Source organism: Arvicola amphibius, chromosome 10, assembly GCF_903992535.2.
Source record: "Arvicola amphibius chromosome 10, mArvAmp1.2, whole genome shotgun sequence".
Lineage (NCBI taxonomy): Eukaryota > Metazoa > Chordata > Mammalia > Rodentia > Cricetidae > Arvicola > Arvicola amphibius.
The window spans coordinates 10,156,610-10,183,711 of record NC_052056.1 but is presented as its reverse complement, the minus strand read 5'-3'; the positions used below and the strand labels follow the sequence as shown (position 1 = coordinate 10,183,711).

Sequence of the window (27,102 nt, the reverse complement as noted above, 5' to 3'; positions counted from 1 at the left end):
TCACTGTAATATATAGCATGTCAGAACCAGGAGGTCTACAGGAAAATCCAATACATGGTCAGCAAGAATGACCATCTGAAACCATTGTCACATATGACACCCAATAAGTCAGTACTGACTGTCAGTAACATGATACATGGACAAGTGTGCTTAGATCTATGTCCAAACTTGCATGGGTGTGGTGGTGTTGCCTGTGATTCTAGCATTTGGGAGACTAAGGCAAGAGGGCTGCTTCCAATGTGAGACCAGATTGTGTCCATAGGAAGTTTAAGAACGTCTGGATTGCAAAGAAACACCTTCCTTGTTTCCAAATAAAACAGATACAGCAAAACATCATAGTCAATCTACTGGATTTATACATGTGTACATTTGCTTTGGGTTAGGGCTTATATACATAAAGTTTACACTAAGTGAAAAGTTGTGTAATATTCCTTGCTCTGAAGTCTCCAGATTGAGGGGACTGGCTGTTTCTTGTTGTTGACAGACACTGGTTGCTTTGATGATAAAAAAGATCCATCTGTTTCAATAGAGAAAGATCTGTTTGAATTTGTTATACAACCCCTGAGTTTGTACTGTAACCTTAGAATCTGCTCTCAAGGGACCATTTTTTTTTCCTATTTTTACTTTTTTGCAAAATTCCAACTTTAATAACTTCACTTTAGTAAGACAAATGTCACTCACTAATTTAAGCAAGCCCTGCTTAGAAGTTTGGCTCATTTCAGTCCTGTGGTCATCATGAACATCATGGACCTAAATCCTTGGGACTAAATATTTTTAGAAAATAAATTGCCAAACCAAAACCCTAACATACAAATTTGTTAGCACTCACACTAACTGGCATTTTTATTAGGTTTTCCTTCACTTCTTCCACTAATGCTTTATAACTTTATAAAGTCGATTCAGTTCAACAAATAACTTTTAGGGGTCCATTTTTTGTGTGAAGGTGTTTGCTTAAATGCCAGATTGGACTTTAGTTTTCCACTTAAAAAACATAAAAGGATGTGCTTCACAATGCAGACTCCAAAGCTGCTCCGGAGCAGAGGATGATTACTGGATTAACTGGTTTCCATTCCTATGGTACTGAATTCAGCTGGGATGCAGCACAGAAGGACCCCTCTGTCTGTGTGCTTCTCAGGGCTTCTGGCCTGTGCTGTTACGTTTCCTCCCGGCTTTGGCCAACTTCTCTATAGTAAGTAATGTGCCTCTCCATTAGCATTGCCTCCATTGCTTCATTTGTGAGCATTAATGTTTGAAGAAACCCTGGCCTCAGGATATGAAGACTCACAATTTTGCTTTCTGCCCCTTTTATTGCTTAGTTAGGGGTAGATCTCAGGCAGAGAAATGTCACAATTCAGCACCATGTGATGTGCTCCTTGTGAGAGGGTACTTCTTTAGTACATGGCTACCCCAGGAAAATAAGAACTTTCCTAGGAACTGTGACGATTCTCCAAAGACCAATAACTAACTAAATCCTATTTTAAAGGAATGTTTTTTAAAATTATCTTGAGCATGGTTTCTTGTCCTTGATAAGATTGGCATTTTGAACTTGGTAATTCGTGTGTGTGTGTGTGTGTGTGTGTGTGTGTGTGTGTGTGTGTAAAGAGAGTTTTGATCACTATTTCAAAAAACATAAAATTTGAGATTTGGAAATGGCACATTTTAGAAGGTGTTGAAAACTCCTAGACTTTGTCCCCATTGATAGCTTAAATGTCCACAGAAGTCACTCGTTTGGCTTGACTTTATCTTCTGAGTCTTTTGAACGTTCACTGCTTGGGTTATTTCCCCAAGCTTTCTTTTGTAATTAGAAAATTACTGGGGAAAGTTACCAGTCATTCATCAAAACTGCACAGTGAGCAATGACAAAATGCTAGCATGAAGAGATATTTCTCTTATACATTCATGGAGAGAAGACAAAAATTGATCAGGGGAAATATTTATTACCAACTTTTGTTGAAAGGTGAAAAAGATTGAAAACAAGGACATGATTAAAAATAACTTCCAAAAAGGTTTGTCTAGGACTATCAAATGTTTAAGAGGAAGAGGTAAATAAAATAGTGGTTTCAAATTCAGGGTCAAAGGCTTTTCAATGTATGGTCTACTGAGTGAGATAAAAAACTTTGGAAGAATTGTGTGAAGTATAATCGTTACATATAGAGAGCAGAATTTAATCTTGAAAGATGAAGCTTAAAGTGTTGACTTGTTGACTATCATAAAATTTTTATAATGGCTTAAGAATGTAGCTAAGTTGTATAGGGCTTGCTAACCATACATAAGACTCTATAGTTCATCCCCAGTACAAAATCAATCAACCAATCAATACTCCACAATCTATATGTCTTTTTAGTGTTACTTCTATGATTTTCCTATTAACCTTTCAATGATCTTAAAGAATAATCTCACAAATTTTCAAAGTGGATCCTTAAGACTTTCAGTATCTTTCAATTTTTCAATCTTTGCATTTTTTTTTATTTGCTATGGTGATTCTTAGCTAACTGGTTTTTCTCTTTGACTTATTTAATTATTTCAAGAACCAAATATTTTTAAATCATTTTAAAAAAATTCTACATTCCTCAGAAAATAGAATAAATAGTGATTTTATGTGAATTGAAATATGGAAAAAGTCAAATTAATATAAAGGACTTTCTTGTTTCTTTAAAAATGTTCTTTATGGATAATTAACTTTCAATGCACACAATAGCTAGCTGTACACGGAAACCTTGAGAAAATGCGGAAATGAGCAGAGGTAAAATTGTACTTTAAACCAGGGCTTTCTGAAGTCTGTGGCTGACAGATCATTGTCATGAATTCAGTATTCTCACGCTTACCTGGCAATCACAAAGAGCACACAGCTGACTCCTAAGCAGGCCAGCAGCACATACATCCAAATGTCCGGAGACAGGGGGTTGAGGAAGGAGAAGACGCCCGGATTGGTTCCATTGGGCTTCCGGTAAAGGATGCTAATGCCCAGGGTCATGAAGGGCTTGGAGAAGTCTATGACTTTCTCCCGTACATAAGTGATGGTGAGAGGAGCCACTGCGAGGTCAGCTCTCTGTGAAAACAGGTGCAGAACTGTCAGCCGGACTGCCTCCTTTCTCTGCAGGTGGCTAGACGACATGTCCCTCAGCATTTCCAATCTCAACTATGAGTGCTTGTCATGCAAGAAGCTAATTTTAGTTACATTGCAGTGTTTATTGTCAAAGACAAACCAGAAAATATGGAGAGATGTGGATTGGGGTAAGGTACACACACACACACACAGAGAGAGAGAGAGAGAGAGAGAGAGAGAGAGAGAGAGAGAGGAGGGAGGGAGAGACAGAGAAAGAGTGAGAGAGAGAGGGAGGGAGGGAGGGAGGGAAGGAGGGAAGGAGGGGAGAGAGAGGGAGAAGGAGGGAGGGAGGGAGAGAGAGAGGGAGGGAAGGAGAGAGGGAGGGAGGGAAGAAGAGAGGGAGGGAGGGAGGGAGGGAGGGAGGGAGAGAGGGAGGGAGGGAGGGAGAGAGGGAGGAAGGGAGGGAGGGAGGGAGGGAGGAAGGGAGAGAATCTTAAACTAAAATTGCACAATGCTTTATCAAGGACATTTCAGAAAAGGAAGGAATAAACAACTTGATCATGTGTACATTGACAAGATGAGATTTTTCTCTGAGTCCCAAGTCCTAGAATTCTTGATTTAATTAGAAACCTCTCAAGCTTATCCTTTGGCATAAAGGGTGAATGTATACATTTTAATCTTCAACTTTTATTTTCCCACATCTTTCCAAACTGAGGAAACTTTATATCTTGGTTGTTTTGTTTTCCTTTGCAAATTTTGTGTGCAGGTGGCTAAAAACACGGGACACTAAAGTTGTTCTTCAAGACTTTGGTATCAAGTTGTTATTATTATTTTTGAATAAACTATTTTTTCTTCTCTTACTTCCTCATTAGGGCATATTTTTTTAAACAATCAGGTGTATTTTTGCTTACATGGTCGATGAGTTCTTTAACCATCCCATTCCACTCTCCTTTGTCATTTTGGGCTCCATATTTGCCGTCGGGAACTAGTTTAACATCATAAAGGAAACCCAGGATATTTGACAATTCTTTCAGTAGATCCAGGCAATATCCTTCGAATCTGTCATTTCCATAGAGGGGCTTATCGGATTTCCTGTACATCACATAGGGCTCTTCCTGAGTGAAACAAACCAGATATGAAAGCTCCATTATAATGAAAAGGAAAGTGTTCCATCAGTAGCCTGAAGATACACAACATTTGAAGCTGGCTTTTAAAAGCGGAATGTATTAAAGTCAGTTGCTTACATTCCCATTTCTGCTACTCTTGTCTGCCGCTGCTTTAGAAGTCTTCATGTATGTGTGTCCTTTCTTTCTCCCTGCAGATGGGAGCTTTTCCTTGCACCATTGTAGAGCATGCCTGTTTCATGCATGGGGCAACAGTGACACAGTGCTGTTCAAATGTTGACTCTGAGAAGATAGAAAGGCTTGGAGGACACTAGGGCCCTCCATGCCTGCTCTGGGCGTGACCACATTCATGCTTCCTTTGCCGAACACTGCTTAGGCTTTGACACAGCAGTGTCTAGTTATAGGGGAGAAATGAGGACCAGCAAATACAATTCTTCCAGTGTTTTTGAAACACTGGGTATATCAAATATTCTAATTTTTGATCTTAACTTCATTCCAATTTCAGTCTTTCTTTCTCCTTATCCCGGTTGGCTGTCTCCTGGCTTTTCTCTTGCATCAGTCCCTGTCATCCTATTTGAAATCACCTTCCACCTCAAATTTGATAATGCTTCTCCTAAGACACTTGCATGATAAATCCCTTACCTCCTGAGTAATTTCCGTCTTCCAACCATGCATCTGTAAACTTACTAATTCTCACTTGAGTAAATAAAAGTTTGTTTTGTTTTATGAAATTATAATAACTACTCTACTGGTGCGATGCCCTGTGTGTTTAGGTTTCTCATCAAGTAAACTGACAATTGGGTTATGACAATGCAATAGAAAATTGTTACCTAGAGTGGCACCATAGGGGAGGTTCAGGCCAGCCAGTTCTACACACTGAACTTTTTCAAAACAAAACAACAAAACCCTATGATAAGGTGGTTGCAATAAAAGTAATGGCCAGAAGAAAACAAAACAGCAACAGCATAAAACCAGATCTACTTTCGATCTCAAAAAAAAAAAAAATCTCACAAAGCAACATCAAAGATAAATAGCTTTAATACTAAGGACTGACTGAAAAAAAGCAAAGCATGTATTCAAATGCAGAGTTCAGAGCAAATTATTCCACCCAGATTCCTTGGGAAAAGAAAGAGAAAAATGGCGGGCCTATGTCCAGTGGCTAGGTGGGCATGAGATTAGGATTGCAACGAGACACAAGTCTTTGGGAGATCAGTTAATACAAGGGTTATTTCCAGAGCTTTAAGGCTATGGGGAGAAGTTATTGCATGGCGGAGTAAGAATGGAAATGCAATGTGTTATTCAGGGAGCTATTAGACCAGGAAACCAGAGAAATCCAGAGCAGAGACAAAGAAGAGATGGGAGTGTTGCCCCAGTCCAGAGAAGCTGAACCCGGGTGCAGGGAAAGACAATGCAGGAAATATGCTTATGGAAAGACATGGAAAAATGATTGATAGTACAGAGAGGTCACAGAAAATGAGATCTCTGACCCTCCCACACCCATGCCACTTCTCTGATCTGTGGCTAGAGTCTCCTCTTGTTTAAAACCATCCAGCAATTCAGTAGGCAGAGAAGAAAGAGCCCGGGCTGGGGCGGAGAGAGGTGAGAATGGAGCTGGGTTCCAGTGAGCTGGACAGTCTGTAGAGAGCTTTTGGGAGCTTATTTTATTCCTTTAAGCACACACAAATGTATGCTTTTAGTTCCCCAGTTTAAAAAATAGACATATGCAGACAGAAATGCCAGCCTGGAAAAGACAGTGGAGGGATCCTTTTAGGTCGAGTGTGGGCGTGTAGATAAAAGCCTGGACTTCACAGCTTACCAGAATGGTGGTGACAATGAGTGTCCGGTTGGCCAGAGAATCAGTGATGTTGTTGGACCTGTCTTTGTTGCCATCCGTCATGTTCAGCCCACTGTAGGAGTTCCAAATTCCAATCTGCACAGAACACAGGGTATCAGAGGCTGCCAGTTGCCCACAATGGCACTTACGTTGAAACAAAGGGCCCACTATGCCAGGAATGGGAACCAAAGCTTCTATCCTGGGGCACCAAGGCATTATAGTAGAGCTTGCTTCATGTAGGAAAGGGACATGATAGAAAACTGAGGGTGGAGACAGAATCAGGAAAAAATAGGCTATTTAAGGCAGGTGCAGGAGGCATTTTTATTTTATTTTCAATTAATTAATTAATTTTTGGTCATTTGGCAGGGTTTCTCTTTGAGACAAAGACATCCCTTTGCAGACCAAGGCTGGCCTTAAACTCAGAGATCCGCCTCCTCTGCCTCACGAGTGTTGGGGTTAAAGCTGTGTGTCACTACAATGACTTGGGATTTTTACCTTTAATTATTTAGCTCATTGCTATTTTTTAAATTAAAAAATTAGGAGCAAATGACTATCAGATTTTCCCTCTATAGTGTGTTCATTGAGCACCTCCGTCCATGTAAAACCCAACTGTAGGCACTGGAAGACACAGTACATAGTAACAGACAAGCACTCTTGCGACTTTCTGCTGGCATCAAACAACATGCCACCACCCTACTAACACCGCTCCTTTAAAATGTGTGGTTACTGGGATGGAAGGAGCAGGGTCGGTGATGGAGGGTCTTGGAATTGGAAAAGGAAAGACAGATGAGAGAATCTACACAGACAAGAGGTTGACAAAATTCAGGACTTATCCTTGCTGAGGAGCCAATGCTGAGGGAGGTTCTTAAGCATCCCAGTAGGACACATGGCACGTCTCTGTCTGAGCACCTCATGACTTTCATGACCCAGGGCATGCTTCTGCCTGAGCACCTCATGTCTTTCATGACCCAGGGCATGCTTCTGCCTGAGCACCTCATGACTTTCATGACCCAGGGCATGCTTCTGCCTGAGCACCTCATGTCTTTCATGACCCAGGGCATGCTTCTGCCTGAGCACCTCATGTCTTTCATGACCCAGGGCATGCTTCTGTCTGAGCACCTCATGACTTTCTCGTTATTATTTGCTTCTCTGTCTTTTGTGTCCATTTCACCTTGAGCTCTTCCAATAAGGAAATCTTGTTTTTCATTGACTTTTACTTTTGGTATCAAAGAGCCAGTGGTGATTATTGGCGCTCAATAGGCTCCATGACCCTAAAAACGATGTCCTCTAATTCCCCCAGTGGCCTGATTGCTGCTTCTGTGTTAGGTCCTATAAGATACATGTGGATCATTCCTGATGCCCAAATTCAAAGTTGTCCAGCATCACCTGACCTCAGGAGATGTGTCAGAGTCAAAATAGAAGTACATAAAAACTGAACCCCCCAGAAGAGGAGAGGCAAAATAGTGGGAGCCACAGAATTGAAGGATAGCCAGAGAACAAGGCCCACAGAATCAGCTAAGCAGGGCTTATGGGGCTCACAGAGACTGAAGCAGAAATAACTGAGCCTGTATGGGTCTGTGCTAAGTCCTCTGCATATATGATATGGTTGTTAGCCTGGTATTGTTGTGGGACCCCTAACAGTGGGAGTGGAGGCATCTTTGACCCTTGCCTGCTACAGGGTTGCCTTTGGCCAGCATTGATGTGAGGGTTTGTGCCTAGTCTGATTGTAACTTGTGCCATAGTCCACTGATTCCTCTGGGAGGCCTGCTGTTTTTTCTTCAGGAACATGGGATGGGGTGGATATAGGGGAAAAGAGGGAGGAAATGGGAAGAGTGGAGAGAGTGAAACTGTGTTTGGGATGCATTGTATGAGAGAAGAATAAATAAGAAAATAATAAAAGACCATCGTCCAGCTATCTGTGCAGGGGGTGCTTGAAGTTTTGCACAGATGTGACATGAAAATGGAGATGTTTTAGGGAGAGGTAAGGAACCAGTGGGACCATAATACAAGGGAGATGAGAAGAGAGTACAGTTGTATGCATGCATGAAGATAGTATCATGAAATCCACTGTTCTGCATGCTAACACAAAAATTAGTACAAGATGAAATCTAACTTCCCAGTTCTTAAATCAGTATGTGAAACATCATCCAATTGCTACTTGAGACTTGAGTCTTGAGAGATCTTCCTTGCCCATGAAAATATCTCAAACTTAAAAGTAAGATCCAGACTTTGCTCAAGCAATTCTGGTATGGGACACTCTACCCATACATTGATTTATTTAGCATCTGCGATGGCCTAGGAGAGACCTATAAAAACTGAGCTATTTGGCCCAGTTCTGTGCTTACCTACTGTCAGCCTCAGGACAAGGAATGTGTTTGGCTATCAGGTGGAAATAGCCAGGCAGTGACTGTGTGACCTTAAATAGGATGCTAACCTTTATGGGATCCTGCTCTCTATGTTACAGGGATGGTGAGAAGATCAAATAGGGTAGTCGAGGTGGAAGTGCTCTTGTTTGGTAAGAGCTGCACGAATAATAAATAATACAAGTCATGTAAATGGCTTTCACAGCAATTTCTTTAAGCTCACCTTGGGAAATAATTTGGAATTGCTAGGTCTTTTTTTCCTTTTAATTTAGAAAACGTGAAAGGAAATGAGCCATGAAAATCAGGAGGTGTCTATGACTCTAGCATCTGGACAAGTTCACACAGATAGGGGAGATCTGTGCTTGATACCTGAATATCTTCCCTCAGTGTGGGAATAGGCTTCCTTCTACAAGGGGACACTCAGCTCGGTAGACAGAGCATGGGCTGTGCAGAGAGACTTTTGTTTAGATCTTGACTCTGCAGTTAACCAGGTATGTGATTTTGGGTGGTAGATTAGGCCTTCTATGTCTCAATTTTCATACCAGCAAAATGGAGAGGAAAGTGCTTTTAAACTTTTTAAAGAATTATTTTTATTTGTGTGTATGTGTCCATACTCTCTGGATGTATGCCTTTTGGAGCCAGAAGAGGGAGTCAGACTCCCTCATGCTGGAGTTACAGACAGTTGTGAGCATTTTTATGTGGGTACTGGGAATAGAACCCCAGTCCTCTAGAAGAGAAGAACATGCTCTCAATCACTGAGCTATCTCTCTAGTCTAAAAGGGCTTTCCTTTTTTACATAATTAAACAGTTTTCCCATGAGAACAGGCTAGGTCCCTTCTACCTTTGCTTTCTTTTCTTTGGTTAATTTCATTAGCACCACCAGTTTGTAGCTATCATTTTAGAGCTATAAATTCTTTGAGAAAATTCTAAGAACTACAACACATCCACACATAAGTAGAAACTATTTCAATCTCTCTCCTCCGTATGAATCAGGGTTAATTTGTTGGAGAGATGAAGAGGCTAATAGAATTGAGTGGAGCACAAGGTGTAGTGGCTGTCTATGGAGTGGGTATTAGCAGTACCATAGGGCATGAGCCTGCATCCTTGGGAACTGTCCAGTACTTTCAGAGCCTCTTGTATTGTGGTATATAATCTATCTGCTAATGGGAGAATGTCTGTTTCCTTTTGTGAACCATTGTCTTGGGAAATTGGGCACAGTCTTTTCAACCTTTCCTCCTTCAATGCTTTTGAGGCAGAATTTTAGCTTTTAGGAAACACACATCAAGGCAAATGAGTTTGTCATTTATTCTTATCCCAAGCTATACTTTAGGTTGTATCGCATGAGAAAATTATGTGTAAGGTGGGCCCTTACATGTAAAATTTCAATTAAACATTAACATAGGCACGGAGAAGAAGAGACTTCAGTTTCTAATTTAGTATTAGAGAACATGCTTATGACTTTAGCCACTCTTAAATTCAGAATGCATTTTAACTCTTATTCTCATTATTATCAAGTGTGTGTTTAAATGACATTTTCATGTTCAAAACTGGCATTATTAAATGCTGCTGTAATATTCTTTTCTAAAATAAAGCTTCACACTTTCAACAAATACCCTCTCCCATTTGGCCTCTGGCTCGTCTTCCTTTTCCCAGCAGAGGCAGAGTGGTAAGTGGAGCGCTCAGAGACCATTGCTACTGTCCTGCCACTGGCTCCCTGACCACCTCTCACAGCCCCAAGAGCACAGATCTGCCTCTGTAAAATGAGGAAAAGGAGGCGGCTTCCCTGCTAGCTTTACTGCAGAGGAATCATTAAATAAAACAAACCCAATATGAGAATCGAGGCAAGGGCGAGCAGTTGTACTGGCTCTGCCTCTTAATTGAAATAAATGGACAGGCTGTCAGCAAGCCAATGTCTCTGATGAGGTGGGACTCTCTGATGCGACGGTGCATGCTGGACAGGGCTGTGGAGTTAACCAGATGCCCAGATGCTGGCCTTGCGGCCAAGCTCTGCAACCAGGGAGGTGTGCCTCTGAGGCAGCACTTCAATTTTCAGACTGTGAAGCAAAAGCCAACAGCAGTAATTCACTGCCGAGAAACCACGGATGTGGATCTCTTACGTGTGGGGAGCAATACTCAAATTGTCCGGTCCGCCTTCTCTTATTGTCTAAATTGGCATGAGGAAGTAGTCATTTGATATTTGAGAAGTGTGTGTGAATAAATGTCCAGGGAATATTGAGCCACCTTTTAACAAGTGAAGCAGGGTATTTTCCAAGGCCAGAGTCACCAGCAGAATCTAAAATGGCTGAATGAAATAACCAAGTATGTATGAAAAACCAAACTAAAGGTGTTTCTGTTTTCTGTATCTTGAGGCTCCTTAGTGCAGGGGTGTCTTTCAAAGATTACTCTCTCCCTCGCTTGCAAAGAATTTCAGGTGATCTATCTGGTGTTTTAAATAAAGTTCTGGGCCGGGCGGTGGTGGCGCACGCCTTTAATCCCAGCACTCGGGAGGCAGAGGCAGGCGGATTTCTGAGTTCGAGGCCAGCCTGGTCTACAAGAGCTAGTTCCAGGACAGGCTCTAGAAACTACAGGGAAACCCTGTCTCGAAAAAACAAACAAACAAACAAAAAAGTCCTGGGCTAAGACTATGCTGGAATGAACTCTTAAAGACAGAATCTGCTGAGGGAAGTGCAACTTGTCTGTTGGGTTTGACTGAGTCCCTGGACTCGAGTGCCATGAACTGTGACCTATTCAGCAGATAATGGGAGCAGTGCAGGGTTTGCAGCGACGAGGAAGAAAGTCATGCGCTAGCAAGGCCAAGTTGTTAATGTGGATGTGCATGCCACAGCGTTGTGGTGCCTGTAGGCCCGTCCCTCTCCCTCGAGTTTAATTTCAGAGACTAGACTCTATCCCCAGAGTATCTAGTTTAAATTAATTCAGCCTGGCATAAAGTGCCAGGAGTCTCAAGCAATAAGCTGCTTTCAGAACGGTTGGGTAGAACCATCTATTTCCTACCAGTGGGGAAACCGGTTCACCTCCGGTGGGCCTTTGGCAACTTGGTTCATCGATAAAACAGTTTATTAAGCCTGCGACTTTTAATACTTAAAAGGCATTTCTGAGATTCCGATTCCCACCAAGGGGACGATGAGGCTTTTGGGTACTGGTAGAAGCTGTTTAAACGTCCTGTGACTCAGCTGATCATTTGAGAGGTAGAAGGGAGCCTGACAAGCCGCTCAAGCCCAACAACCTGAAGTCATTTACAGTCCATCCGTCAGTCAAGAGCAATTGTAGCGACTGGCTTTAAATAGACGGATAGAGGGGGAAAAAGAGAGGTGGGAGTGAGGAGCAAGAATGGAGACAAGGTAACAGTTGCTGTCACTGGGACATTTTCTCCGGGAGAATCTTTCTGGGTGCCACATCTGCTTATGCAAATCTATGCACAGTCGCTGGCAACATGATCCTGTACAATAAACTATGAAATAATGGGTGCTAAACTTCCACAAGATAATCTCACTTCCCTTCAAAAGCCTTCTGATGATTTGTCCTCTGGAAACCAGTTCTAGGATAAATTTCAACACTCTGACAAAACAAAGACAGCGTATAAGAAAGGGGAACTTCTGAAAATGGCCCACATTTTCGGGTAGTGACATTGCAGGAAGTACCCTTGCCTTGACTGCTAATCTGGTGGGTCAAATGTATCGCTTTCATTCCTCTTAGGGGAAATGTTCCTTCGTTTGAGAAGATCTATAAATGGGCCTCTGGCTTCATTGCTGCTACCTGCTTGCAGTCTTCCCAGCCATTGATCCTGTCCAGTGGAAAAGCTAATCTAGGGGGAATATTTACCCACCCGTCACTCACTAACTCACCAGATGTCTACTCTCAATGCCTCGTAATGCTAAGGGCAAACACAACCGGCTCCCCGCATCTGTGGAGTCTCACCCCTCATCTGCAGCTGGTAAGCTACTGGTTTGGTAAGACTGGCAGGGTGCAGCCACCCCATCCCCAAGTGTCCTGCTGTTGTTTTCAGGGTACAAACCTTCTTCCACACTTTATACAAGTGCACAGACACTTCACCAGCAGCCTTGGTTTCCAGAGGGAAAAATAAAAACACACTCAATTAAAATGCAGCATGGAACCCATGAATTATACAGAGTGCATTACACTCCTCACCTGTTGGTTGGAATTGCATTTTAATTCATATAAAGACCAACAATAGGCACAACAAGGAAATGGGAATGAAGGCTGGGCACCACAGAACAGCGTGCTCATTTCAAATAGTAGAAAGTAATTGAAGCCTGTTTGAATGTTGTAGGTATTGCAAAGTTGAGAGATATTTGCTTTAAGAGAGATGTTGAAGGAATTCAGGATAAAAATATCAGTCAGCCTTTTAGCACACACACACACACACACACACACACACACACACACACACTTCCTAAGCTACACAGAGAAATATGGTGAATGATGTATCCTTTGATTATGAGTTTGCAGACAGTAGAAAGTTGGGTACAAGTGATGGATGGACTTTTGGTAATGGTTCGCCTGTGAGCCCAGAGAAGCTGGCATGGAAAGTGTGGGCATGTCTTCCCTTGGCTCTCGAGGGACATGTGTTAGCGTCCCCCACTGCCTTCAAGGCTCAACCAGCAATCTCAGGAACTGAGCCCAAGTCACCTGAAGAAAAAAGTTATTGCAATCATTGAATAGGTAAGAAATAAATAGAAAATACTTTCATCTAATTTGATTTCGCTTTTAATAGAAAACCACTAGTAGAATGTGCATAATATTGCTGTGTATATAGATAGCTGTGGAGACATCACAATAGTTCCATCTAGTTCATCACCTATCTGAACTAAAAAAAACTATTTCCTTAACAGTACTACCTCCCCCACAAAAGGCAAAAAAGGCAGAAAAGAGTAGGCCTAGAGAAACAGATAAATTCCTTTAAATAACCACAAGCTTTGGGTTATAGTGAACATTCTTTTCTGTTCCTTCTGGTCCAAAAATTACAATTATAGAGGGCAGGCAGATGCTTTGTTCTCTGTTAAACCAGCAGAGGAACACAGAAGGGTAAAGATGATTCAACCAGGGAGAGGGAGACAGAATGAAGACCCAACTAGGGAGAGTGGAGTAAGCAGTGTTTTTGAAATGGGAAACCACAGACACATGTCCTCTTGAAACTGCAAGCTAATTGTTTTTCTTAAACATGTCGATACCCGTGAGAGCCTTCTACAACATTCAGACTAATTAATCTTTGTTTCAGTGAATGGTGCTTCGGGCTGGAGAGTGCAGGGAGAAGGCAGTTAGAATCTGCCAGGGGAGGAAAATGTGTCCCAGTAAATGGAAACAATGAAACAGACATGAACCTTCCCATGCCTTAATTATAAACTCAACTACTTGAAATTAAACGAGCAATACATTGTTTCAAAGTACTCTTTTTATACTGAATACCATGTTTTGTGTGTTAATCATCACCATATGAAAATGGTTGGTTTATGGGGTTCCTATGTCCAGGTGACAGTATTGGGCTTTCAACATCTTTTGTTCTTTAGGGCTCTGAAGGCAAATTCTCAAACTATAAATGCTGATTGAAACTTGTGACCATAGATACTAGATTGAGATCATGGAATATATTGAGAAAACAAATTCTTTTATCATCATTGCTTAACAGTTTACATTTGTGTTAGCCTAAATAAAAACTAAAATAAAACTTCAAACTTTGAAATTGAGACTTCCAGCTAAAATAATCCTAAAGTGAGAGTGCACCATTAAAATGAAGTTTTGCAGCATTTGTCCTAAATTAAGGATGTGATGTTAATTTGCTCCAGTAAGCCTTCTCCATACTATTTTATTCCATCCCTCTGTCACCAGTCTCAAAATAGAGTTCAGCTAAAATTAATTTCTGAGTAACCCTTGGATGCTTTACCATAGCTAAACCAGCTGCAATTCCCACAGTTCCAAATCTAAGCTCAACTTCGTAAAATCTCCGAGAAACAGGCATAAGGACACCGGTGCATAAGGTTATGTAGACAAAAACACATATTTGCTTTATAGATCAAGCATTGCTGAATATTAGTTAATGCTATTAGTTCTACATATAATTTGAGAATCCATCCCATCCATGCCTACCTTTCAATGGGAGAGAATGTTCTAGAAGACTGGATGCTAAAAAATTTCTAGCAAAGTTATTTTTATAATTCGCCCACTTATCTGTGTCATTTAGTTAAAAAGCACGAGCAATGTGATGTGCCCTTTCTTTAGTGAGTCCGTTGGTGATTTATTTATTTATCATCAAGGAGGTTACCTTTTCAGTTCCTTCCTCTTTGAGACTGATAATGTCCAGGTCAAAATCCTTTCTCAAGCCATCGGACTTATTGAAGGTGATACGCCCAGTCAAGCCGTCCCACCGAGCCTGAGGACAGTTAGAGTATAGTGTTATTACATAGCAGTTACCCCGATCACAAGCCCATCAGCAGAGCAATGTCTCTGACTCATCCCAGGACCCAGTTACTCCGCTGTATCATGCATCCTAAGCGCTGATTTGGTTCGCTGACTTGAACGTGGACCACTTTGCTGTTTTATTAGCTCTCATTTACTGTACCGGCCCTAACGTTTAGACACAGTCAGCCGTGTGAGAGTGCACTCTAACTGGTCAGGAAACAAAGAATCATCTGTTCACTGAATAAAAAGAGTCCAAGGGGTCATAACATTCTGTTTTCCAAGGTCACTTTAAACCCCCTTTAAGCTACTGCCAAAAGGAAGTGCATCTTACCTCTTTCTTCCTCTGTGAAAAAGATATGGACAAACGACGCATCATTGACATCACTGGATATTTTAGGGTATTCATAATTTGTATCTCATTAAGAATTTTAGTTTCTTATGGCTACTATAGGCCATCAAAACTACCAGTTTCATATGCCTGCCTCAGTATGCAAAAAGATCGATTTTTGTGTGTAACCCAACACTTCCTGGCATCTCAGTCCCTTACCCCATAACATACCAATTTTCATTTTTGTTCTGTAGTCACCATTTCCTTAGTTTTAAGCCAAAGGCTGGCTTGGTGGAAATAAAAGCTACAAAATTAGCCATGGTGTTGAGGTTACCACAAATGCCTGGCATCTGAGCACAATTTGCCCAAAGCGTTGGTTGGTTCAGTTGAAATCTCTACTGTGATAAACGTTGGGATTAAGTTCATTGTAGACAATGAGCAGGCCTAACCCACCTCCTGATCGGTTTGGAAGGAGGCAGTTATTTTCATTAAGTTCTACAAGGTTTGGGGAAAGCTTTCTCCGGAAGGTCGCTTTTCTTTTGTGGAGGTCGTGTTGTGAATCAGTTTAGCCCATTGTGCAGAATTCATGGGTCTCTCTGAAAATGTAAAGAATCGGCAGCATTTACCTCTTGATGTAGCATATAGCTTGTAGCATGGTCTTAAAACCCAGTTTGGAAATCCAATTTTATTTGTATAGAGTGTGCCCATTGTGTTGCTTTGTTTGGATTCAGTTGCATTAGCTTTATTCTTGAACTTAGTGTTTGTTCCGACCACCGCAGAGTAATTTCCACTTCTTGCTTTTCTCCCTGCACACATCCAAGTGGCAAAAAGTTCCCTTTTCATGTTCTGACAATGCATCTTTCCCTGCCTCAAATATCTACAAAGACTCCCTGCCTGGGTTTTTACCAAGCTGTATCTTTTGACCTTCGAAGTCAGCACTGCCAACATTACGCATGTCTGCCTGTCTCCAATCCCTAGATAAGTTGTATTTGTATATATCCTTTGGACTTTTGGGCTAATTGCTGCTAAGAATTTATTAGTTACCAATTTAACTATTGATCAAGGTGAACATACATTTTTTGTGTGTGCCATACATAAGAACCATAAGGAACCCACATTCTGAAACAGGGCTGAACCATGTATAATTTAGATAATGACATACAATTATATTCTTCATAATCATAATTTTCTTGCCTTATGTAGATACATTGCTGAGGGCACAATTATAGTATACTTAACTGAAAACAATACTTATATAATTGTCCCTATTTTAGGAGAGAGCTTTAATATCTACCCTGTTAGATCTTTAGACAATTACCACTTAATAGCAACTAAGTCAAATAATGTGATTGCTTTCTTTTCCTTTGGGCATACCATCTAATGGACAAAAAAATAAGAATCAAAAACAGAGAGAAAAATAAAAAAAATGTTTCTTTAGCCATTATGACCTATTTTATGTCTTTTCTCAAGAAATTATTAGTTGTTAACTTTAAATATATATGTAACATATGCACATATACATGAGTTGGGTATGTAAATGTCTAACACCCAATTATAGGCTCTTAGAGTAGACAATTAGAAATACCAATTAATTAAAATGACTTTTTTGCTCATTTTTCCTAAAGGCAATTTAGATATGGAGAGGATACTAAATCCTTCCTTAAACTTTGCCCTGATGTGGTCACTCTCAGTTGCCATGGTGAATGCCTTGTGTCCCACAGAAAGGCAGCTACTTACTCGAGAGAACAATGTCCTCTTGTAGGAACACAGACTAGTAAGAACAATAGATTCAAACATTTTTCCCTTTGAATATTAGAAACTATTGTTTTTCTGAGGATTTGGGAATAGGAGGTTTATGGAGATCCCAAAGGTTAATGCTCCTCATTAAAACAAAGACAGAAAATACATCCTCTGCCCCACCCCTCATTGCTGGCATCACCAGGCCCGGCCAGAGGTCATTTCTTCCTATTAAAGGTGTTACTAAAACTTAACTGGAATTCACAACTAAGCCAAAAAGTTGGTATGATTTAAATTGATGCCAAGGAGAAATAATATTTTTTAGTTTAATATTATATGTTTCATATCAGCAGGCTAATTTGTAGATGTTCTATGTAATAAATCATTTGGGTACAAGAGTTATCATTTAACTGCTCGGTAGAGCATCAGGAATCCTTGTCTTTCCTGGCAGCTTCGGAAACAGTAATTTCTCTACAATCCTGTCGATTCACATGCAACTAATTTAAAAATATCCTTGGTGTTAGAGACTGTTCTACGAAGGCACTCAATACCCTTGCCCACTAGAGTGGGCTGTGTGGGTCATTGGCACTAATTAGAAACATCTTTTTGTATTTTCCCAAGTCCTAGGGCAAAGTCTAAACTGTAATAGCATCTAACAATGCCTAACCTCTGTCTGTATTGCTTTTCTCTTCTTCCCTTTCCTCCTTTGATTATGTGTTCTAAGTCTGAGCTTTGATCAAACCTGTCAGTTCAAAACTATTTTGGCTAACTCAAGGCTTGAATCATTTCTTCTCTGATATTGGGTTCAGAGACTAGTCTCAGCTCACCAGTCACCCTGTGATGGTTCAGAGAGCATTGAGTGTCTCAGGAGCTTCTGATTTGACACACAGCCACGTGTATGCAGTACTGGGTATGTGTCTGCTGAGATAGCCTTAAGAAAATAAACAGGAGGTGTGTGTGCGTGTGTGTGTGTGTGTGTGTGTGTGTGCGCGCGCGCGCGCGCACGCGAGCACTCTCCATAGAGAGCAGGGATGATCAGGAACCTGGCACTTTGTTAGTTGGTTGGTGATCTATCATGTAAATACAAAGGCTACAGTCTTAAGATATGCCTGTGGGTGCAGTGGTGGCACAAATGTTCTGAGGGTAACTAAGAGCTTCCTGATCTGATGCCTACTCCACAGGAGGAAAGACAAGCTTACTATTGTAAATCTGGCCAAGAACTTCTGTCTGGAGAGTTAATAGGCCCCAGAGGTCGATCTATCATTATTCTGCAAAATAGACTTAGTATCAAACTTTCCTTTAAATTCAGATCTCTATGTCCAGCTCTCAGACCTCATTAGAGAATTATTATTGAAGCGGATGGCAGTTGACACAGAAACTCATAAGTGGTCAAAGCACACAGAGTAAGTGACAGTGAATTGCTCAGTCCTAATGGGGACGCTAGTACTATATCTTCTTCCCTCAAAGCTCAGGAAACATTATAGAAGAGGGAGCAGAAAGATTGTAAGAGCTGGAGTTTGACCAGGGCTGTTGTATTGTGAAATATTGTTTTCTGCACATGAAAGATCTGATTTACAAACTCACAGTGGCTATAATGCATGCCAGGGCTTGCCCAAGATAAAGTCAGTCAATATTCTGGCATAGAAGGGATAAGGGCATGCAAAGCCCCACCCTTAGCTGGGGAGCTATTGACAGTTGTTGGCTAGTCATAAGAAGAGTAGGAAGAGTCAATCTTCATTCAAAGTTAGTCAGCCATGCTAAAATGGATGGCCACATACTTATGAGTATATGGTAAGCACCAACTAGACTCAGTGGGTTAATTTCTTTTCTTTTTTTTTTTTTTTTTTTTTTTTTTTTTTTTTTTTTTTTTGGTTTCTCGAGACAGGGTTTCCCTGTAGTTTCTAGAGCCTGTCCTGGAACTAGCTCTTGTAGACCAGGCTGGCATCGAACTCAGAGATCCGCCTGCCTCTGCCTCCCGAGTGCTGGGATTAAAGGTGTGCGCCACCACCGCCCGGCCTGGGTTAATTTCTTAAAAGAATGACATAAAGTTTGGAGGAATAGGGCCATATTTAGGAGGAAGTAGGGGGAGAATATACAGATGACTAGGATAAAAATATATTATATGCATGTATGGCATTCTCAAGAGTATTAATAAAAATGTACTTGAAATATCACAGAAATTGTTACCCCAGAATCATTTATGCAAAGATGTACATCCAGGTAATCAATGTGCATTTTGATCACACAGAATTGTTTCTTAAAAATTCGCCAATAAAATATTATTTGCCTTTCCTTTAATTCTTTTGGTGTGAATTATATAGATCAAGCACACTAATATTTCGTTTTTTTTCCTGATGGAAGGCATACCTTCCATTTGAATTGTCATAAATTTGATTTGAATTTGATTGTCATAAATTTCTTGTACTTGTCTACTGATTAGATTGGCTAATATTGCCACACAATATTAAAAATGAAGACTTAAGCTTATGTATGCAATCTATTGGGTTAAGATTAGGACAGAAGTTTGTATCAATACTATTTATACTCTGTGACAGATCCTTTTAAACTTAATTTTCAAGTTTCTGATTGATCATCAGATCTTGACATATTATTAAATAAAGCTTAATTGTGGATAATTGTTGGCTATCTAGATAATTGTTTAGTGAAATATGCTGACAAGTTTATTCTTATGTGCACATGTAGATCCATACATATACATACATATATATATATTTTATGTTATAAATAATGTGCTGATTTGGGTCATGCTAATTCACATGCTTATCTTTCTTACTTTTAAGACGTCATAAAAGGCTTGCGTGCATCTCAGGAGTTGCATTATGCATACACATGTGTGTAAGGTGATGAATGAGTTGTACTTTCAATGGTGAAAAGATACATTAGGTTCCAAATCATGAACAAATACAAGTACTGGAAGAGCACAAGTGTGTATAAGATATGGAATTTGATGAAATAAAATATTGTGACCTCAAAGTTTAATACCCATGCACAATCTACGTAGGTGCAAAGAAATGTGTTGAAATTTTGTCAAAACTTAGTTTTTAAAGTTTATTAATAAGATGTACAATTTAAGATCTGTGATATTTTCCTCCCATACATTCCAAAATATGAAATTTGAATTTATTCCCATTCAAAAATGATGATTGACCTTAGAGTATCTTTCTGGTCTCAACAAGATTACATAAAACTAGTGACTTATCTTCTTTGTTATCTACTCTATCAGGACTCCATCCCCACCACCAACCAGTGGTTTTTATTTTATTCTCTTGTTTGAGAATGCAGTTTAGAAAGTGCTTTTGACAATGGATTTGGATCTTAGACTCTCAAGGGAAAGATGGGGCTGGTACTCTGACCTCCTGGTACACTAGGTGGTTATTTGTATAGTTTAGCTTTGATACTTAAGGTACTATCATTATGACAGATGTTCTCATATTACATATGGACATATGCTTATATGGTCTTCCATTGGACATATATGGAGAACTTTGTGTGATGTATCACTACTTTGATATTTGAGAACAAATCTCATTTAATCAAAGATTACAAACCTATTGACAAGGACCAAGTATTCAAATATGGAACTAAGGTCTAGAAAACCACTTTAAAGAACTGTTTTCTCATTTGTTCTATGGTTTGCAAGATTCCAGACTTATCAGCAGTAAGGAAATTTGTTTTTCTGGCAAGCCAGGAAATCTCCCAGGTTTTCAGCACCTTGAAGAAAGCTAAACCCACTAAACTGTGTAGACACGCATAAGGATACTATACAGATGCAGGTCTTGAACTATTGAGTGAATAATACTGTCCCTCTTCCAATGCCCATGTGCCAATCCTGTAAGCTAGACTATGTCCAAGAGATGCGATATGACTAAGTTAAGAATGTGGACATGGAAGGATCACCTGAGTTACCTGACTCTGCCCCATGTAACCACGAAGCCCTATTCAGGAGAAGGGGCTAACCCATGGCAGATGAAATGGCAATAGTTGAGGAAGTCAGAGAGAGGTTTGAAAGACGCAAGTCAGAGGCAAATCTCTACAAGACTCAGGGAATGTCTCCCAAAGCTGAGAAGGGTGAAGGGATTTAATTTTCCTTATAGGCCCCAGAAGAAATCAGGCTTACAACCTTTGAGTTTAGCCCCATGAGACTTGTCAGATTTCTGACTTCCAGAATTGTAAAAGAATTAAGTTGTGTAGCCCTGAGATGGTTCAGTGGGTAAGGCACTTAAGCTAAGCCCAAGACTTGGGTTCAAAACCTGGGGAAAACATACTGAAAGGAGAGAACAACTCAAGCCTAGTGTCCTGTGGCCTGCACATGCACTCTGGGGCAAGTGTGTGCCTGCAGACATGCACATACACACACTCTCTCACCCACACTCACATACACATTCACACACACACACACACACACACACACACACACACTTGATGGAGGAGGGTCATCTGTCTATGTGTTACTTTCATTGGTTAATAAAGAAACTGCCTTGGCCCTTTAATATGACAGAAAATTAGGTAGGCGGAGTAGACAGAACAGAATGCTGGGAAGAAGGGAAGTGAGGCAGACACCATAGCTCTCCTCTCTGAGATGGACGCAGGTTAAGATCTTTCCCGGTAAGCTACCACCTTGTGGTGCTACACAGATTACTAAATATGGGTTAAAGCAAGATGTGAGAATTAGCCAATAAGAGGCTGAAACTAATGGGCCAGGCAGTGTTTAAATGAATATAGTTTTCATGTAATTATTTTGGGTAAGCAGCCGGAAGCCGGGTGGTGGGAAGCGGCCCACTGCTCCTTCTACACACACTCACACAATACTCACACACACACAACACACTCCCAAAACACACTCACACACATACTAACACATATACATCACACTTACACACTCATGCACTCACTTACACACACAACACAGTCACACAACTTACACACTCACACACTATTCACACACACACTCAGACACAGATAAATAAATAAGTATAAGGATAAACTTGAGTTGCATCAAACCAAAGAGTTTGTGATAATTTATTTAAACATGAACAAGACCTTTAAACGCCTTGTAATAAAAGAATCAGTGAAAATAACAAAACTCATTTCTGGAAAAGAGAGACTCTTGAAAATAAAGCCAAATACTAATTTGAAAATTTTCTCATAAAAATTACTTGTGAACTCAGTTGCTGCTTGAGGCAGTGGCTCTGACTTTGCCAGCTAGTCTCCAGTAGAATATGTAATTAATTAACATTTTCTTACTCCCCCCACGTAAATCAATCAAGCCCCAAATCAGTGACAACAGACTTCCGCAGTATGAACAGTTTTCTGACATTATTTATGGTGTAATCACAGACTGGTGAATTACCTCAATCTTGACAGTCAAACAAACGGATGACTTTGTGTTCCCCTAGTGCCCTATCACTAACAGCCTCATGTATGAATGAACGATTTAATTCTAGAAGCTTCTACTTTTGTTGCTGTAGTAGTATTTCCTGTTGTATTTTCCCAAGACTATGGAATTACATGTTAACTAGTATTTTCTTTTGTTCAACAGAAATGCAAGTAATTCATGACCGTTAAAGGTTGCCCTGTAGAACAAGAACACATTTCTGACTCCAGCTCACCAGGGTTATTTCAGATATCTTCTGGTGGAGATGCTGTTACCATTGTTCCTCTGTGAGCCAGCCTTAGTGACTGGGTGCTCATATCACTAAGATTTGGAGTGTGCCTTGGGTTGCCTGAGACTCATACTGATACCATCTGGAGATGTGAAGGAATGTACATGTGTCATCTCATGTGACCTTTACGGTAGCTGAGGTAGTACCTCATGTCCTCCCAGGCTATCTCATGTGACCTTTACGGTAGCTGAGGCAGTACTTCATGCCATCCCAGGCTCTTCAAGAGGACAAATCCTACAGTCATTAATAATCCCTGGATTATTAATGTGTGCCTTCCCTTTGTCACACTGCATCCTCAGGGCGAGGTCATGAGAAAACCATGGGGCAAGGGCACTTTTCTAACTTTATACTGTTGCTGTGGACTTTGTATATGCAATGAGGAAAGAGCACACTCTAACCCAAAATGAAGTAGAAATGAAAGAATACTCGGGCGTCATGACTACAACGCTGAATTTCACTAGCTCCGTGGCTTGTTTCATATCTGAGTTGCCCAGAAAGACTCATCTTAACTCTCAAGAAATCATTCAGAGAGAAAATAAAACTTAGGTTTTGGCTTCTAGGATCTCATTTCTTTGCTTTCTCTAGTATAGAGCAGCCTGTCCTCAAAGCCGAGGTCACAAAACTAGATGGAGTTATCTGCAGGAGGAGAATCTAAAGCAAGCCCTATAGGGCAGCCCTTTCCCTTCCGGTCTTGAGTCTGGTCAGCTGGACTTCTAATTGCCACTTGAGTCTGGTCAGCAAAGGCTTCTAATTGCCACTGCAAAGGGAAATTCTTGAAAATGTGTCTGAACTCTTGAACTTACATGCCATTGTGGTCGAAATACTTCTGGTTTGCTGCCGGGCTGCCTCTCAGTGCCCTTATCGCCCTTCTGCTTGAGAACCTGTAGGTAAAACACGGCTCACGACAGACGTGCACTCTGGGATTTGGGCTTTGAGTCATGAGCGTCAGCTGAAAAGCTTTTTCCTGTAAACACTGGTGGCTTTCACTGACTTAAGATTTTAACTATAAGGCTAAAAAGCACATTTTAAAGTTCTTTCTTGCCACATGAGGCTGCTCCCATTAAAATGTCCTCTGTATATACCCCACACAGTCTTTTTCCCCTGCCTTTATTTTGACAGGTTCAAAATAGCTTTTCTCTTTTATTCTGAGATGTCAATATTGCCCTGACTTTTGCAAGGCACAGCAGATTCATGCTATGGCCAAATCATTTTAAAAAGGCTATGTGGAAAATTAGGAAGTTTTCAGATAAAAACCGAGGGATTTAGTAAAACAACAGATGGATAAACTCCTGTTGGCTGCAAATCGGACCACTCCAGTCACACTGCACTGAAAAATTAAAAATCAACAACAGCAACAGCAAAGTTCCTAGGAGGCAGCTAATTGATCGTCTCAGTTTGTTCATAAACAAAGCTTTGTCATAAACCTGGCGTTGTAAACAAGGTGCTCGCTGATGTAATGACAACTCACTTGAGGTGCGAAACATGGAGCAGGAGCAAGGCATTTTGGGGGGAGAGTGACTTTAGTATCAATTGATGTGAGTTCAAATTTTGACCCTTCTTTTGATTAGCTAGTGGCTGTGGGCGAAGTGCTTCGATCTTCACTTGCAAAAGTGAGTACTATTTACATATGGTACTGTAAAGATTAAAAATATGCAATGTTTTTTTGGTAGTAATCCTTACCAATGGATTACTAGCCTGGAAGCTCAACAGAAACACAGTTTTCTTATTTCCTTGCTTGTTTGCCCTTACTGATGTCTGGTAACCTGTAGAGAAGCTCTCAGCGGACTTTCCTCCATTTCCAAGCCTTTTTTCCTACTGCCCATGAGGCAAATGCAGAGGGCCCTCCGGGATCATCAGTTACGTTAATAGAGTGACTTCCATTTCTAAGTGTGCATGTTACACACACTTGATTGAGGGGAAATCCAAGGATCAGAAGCTTCTTTATAAGCATTTTCGTTCAGTTTGATGAAGGTAGTCCTCACAGTACACACTGAGTACCACTGAAACTTGTCTTGAAACTTGGCAACTCCACAGACCTGATATTCTTTGACTGTGTGACTGTGTTTGTATAACCATGACAACAAAGAGTTATCAATCAGATAACAAAGAGTTACCAATCAGAAGCATTTTGATGATTAATGTCCTCCTCCATTTCTCCTTTCCTTTTTCTATATCTTGTTATATCTATCTATCTACTTACCTATCTTCTATCTATCTATCTATCTATCTATCTATCTATCTATCTATCTTTCTTTCTTTCTTTCTTTCTTTCTTTCTTTCTTTCTTTCTTTCTTTCTTTCTATCTTTCTATCTATCTATCATCTGTCTGTCTGTCTGTCTATCTCTCTGTCTATCTATCTATGTACCTACCTACCTACCTACCTAGCGAATACATAGTTGAGAAGTAAATAGTAGCATTGGTTATGAAATTGTTATATTCTGTAGTGTTATGTGGTAGTTATGTAGTGTTATGGAATTGAGAAAATCAGCTAAAGTTGGTATGATATGTGTTACATTTAGAAATTAGACAGTGAAATATCCACTGGCTTTTGACAGGGTTTGATGATTTTTATACTTTCACTGGCAGCATTGTGACCACAGCATTGTGCACCTGCTCATTGAATCTCAGCATCCTTACAATCCAAGATATTATTTAAACTTATATAAACCACTTTGGGATTAATCATGTTGTTGAATTGTAAGCCAAGAAGATTTATGCAGCCTTCTCGCAGAGTCTGCTGGCCTCAAGAAGTGACTGTGGCTCACAGTTGCTGCAGCTATGATTATTCTTAGGTTAACTGTTGTTTTCATGGTACTCCTTGGACAGCTAGGTTGCATTTCCTTACAAAGAAATGTACTTCTTCCTACTCCAACACCGAATTCTTTTAGTTGAGCATTACTCTGGTGATAGTTTAGTTTAATGTATGCCCACTGAAGTCCAAACCTTGTGGGTTGGTGGGGTCTGAAGGTGGCTGTTCCCCTGGTCCAAAGATCCCTGCATGTGGCTTGCAGTGGAGGTACTTCCACCTCCCAGTGGCCACGACCCATGAACTTTGTGTTCTAAGGTAGATTCATCCTCAGACTCTGTGCACACTCATAATTTATACACTCATTCCTTCTACTCTGTCTACTTAAAATTTCCTCTTCTAACATGCTTGCATTATTGATATAATGCAAATGTTACAACAGCAGAGATGATGAGGATTTTCCTACTGATATGTTCCAACAAACAAGGTCAGTCCCTAGCCAGTACTCATGAAATCCTTGATGAATTAGAAAAAGGATCAACCAGCATCAATTCAAATGCTGCCTCTGACTGGATGCTACTTGAATAACTTTGTCTAGAATGTCATATTTTATTCTAGATGTTTTTCTTCCTCTATTTTCATCCATGTATGTTTGCATGTGTATGGGCACACTTGTGTATGTTTGTGTGTGTGTGTGTGTGTGTGTATGTGTGTGTGTGTGTGTGTGTGTGTGTGTTGGGGTGTGCTTGTGCATGTGGAAACCTGAGGCTGATGTTGGAATCATCATCGAAGATTCTTCTCCTGTACCCAATGAGGCAGGGTGCCAATCAAATTCACAGCTTGCTGCAAAAGCTAGTCTTGCTAGCCAGCTTGCTCAGAGGATCCCCCGTTTCTACCTTCCTGAAAGGGAGACAAACTAGAGATAGGGCATCATGCCTACTCAGCATTTACAGGGGTGCTAAGAATCCATCTTTGGTATCTACACGAGTCTAGTAAGTGCTCTAACCACTACGCAACCTCCCCAACTCCTTATTCTGAAGGTTTTAATTGTGTTTGGTTTATAGCCTATACTACACCACACAAAGCAGTCCCTTGTTAAAACTAATTGTGTGTATTTCCCTCCAAGCTATGCTTTCTTAATGCTTAAGTGGTCTATATTAACCATTTCCCTTCAGGGCCAACCATTCCCTTTGCACGTAACATTGTTAGGTGCATAGCTAGGCTTACTGCATGCTAATGAAACCGCATTTCTGAGCAAGCTATTTCAGAATCTCATGTACTGCTACAACTTCACACGATGCAGAAGTGACAGACTTTGACAAGAAATTCCTTTGAAATAACACGAGCCTTTCACATTTAAGACTACTCATATCAGAGAACTTTCTGGTTCACTTCACTCACAATGTGACAGCACTCGGGGCAACCTCGAGCTTCTGTAACTGGGGATTTCCTGATCAACACTTCTATGGCTTAGGAATAATACCTGCAGCCTTGCCGTCTCCTTCCTCGGGGCTGCCACGTCTTCTTCTCTAACATGAAGATGTTGGCTAGGGCAATATCTGGGAAGTTTCTATTCTCTTCTCTTTTCTGGTCTGAGAGTTACTGAAGTCCCAGGAAGATAACAAGATAATTATATGATGCTTGAGGCCAGATCCAAATGTCATAGGAACCCCTCCTGGACCTCTCCAGAAGCTTACCATGCACCTTGTAAACCTACATAACAAATGTACAAAGAGGGAAATCTAGTTCTGAAAAAAAATCGAGCAAACAAAATGTGCGAAGACTCCTACAAAACAGGATCAAC

General features: G+C 40.6%; 1 protein-coding gene across 2 annotated transcripts in view; it reads right to left on the bottom strand.

Annotated features, from left to right (window-relative positions):
• The window catches only part of Grik1 (glutamate ionotropic receptor kainate type subunit 1), a 392,331-nt gene that overhangs the window by 43,912 nt on the left and 321,317 nt on the right, over window positions 1-27,102 (bottom strand). Inside the window, exons 8-12 of one of the 2 annotated variants that reach the window (XM_038346565.1) lie at window positions 14,666-14,773; window positions 12,401-12,445; window positions 5,987-6,100; window positions 3,958-4,161; window positions 2,826-3,049 (exon numbers count right to left, since the gene is read on the bottom strand). In XM_038346565.1, coding sequence (XP_038202493.1) covers window positions 2,826-3,049; window positions 3,958-4,161; window positions 5,987-6,100; window positions 12,401-12,445; window positions 14,666-14,773 — 695 coding nt within the window. The remainder of the gene's footprint in view (window positions 1-2,825; window positions 3,050-3,957; window positions 4,162-5,986; window positions 6,101-12,400; window positions 12,446-14,665; window positions 14,774-27,102) is intronic. The other variant, XM_038346564.1, reaches the window with a different exon arrangement.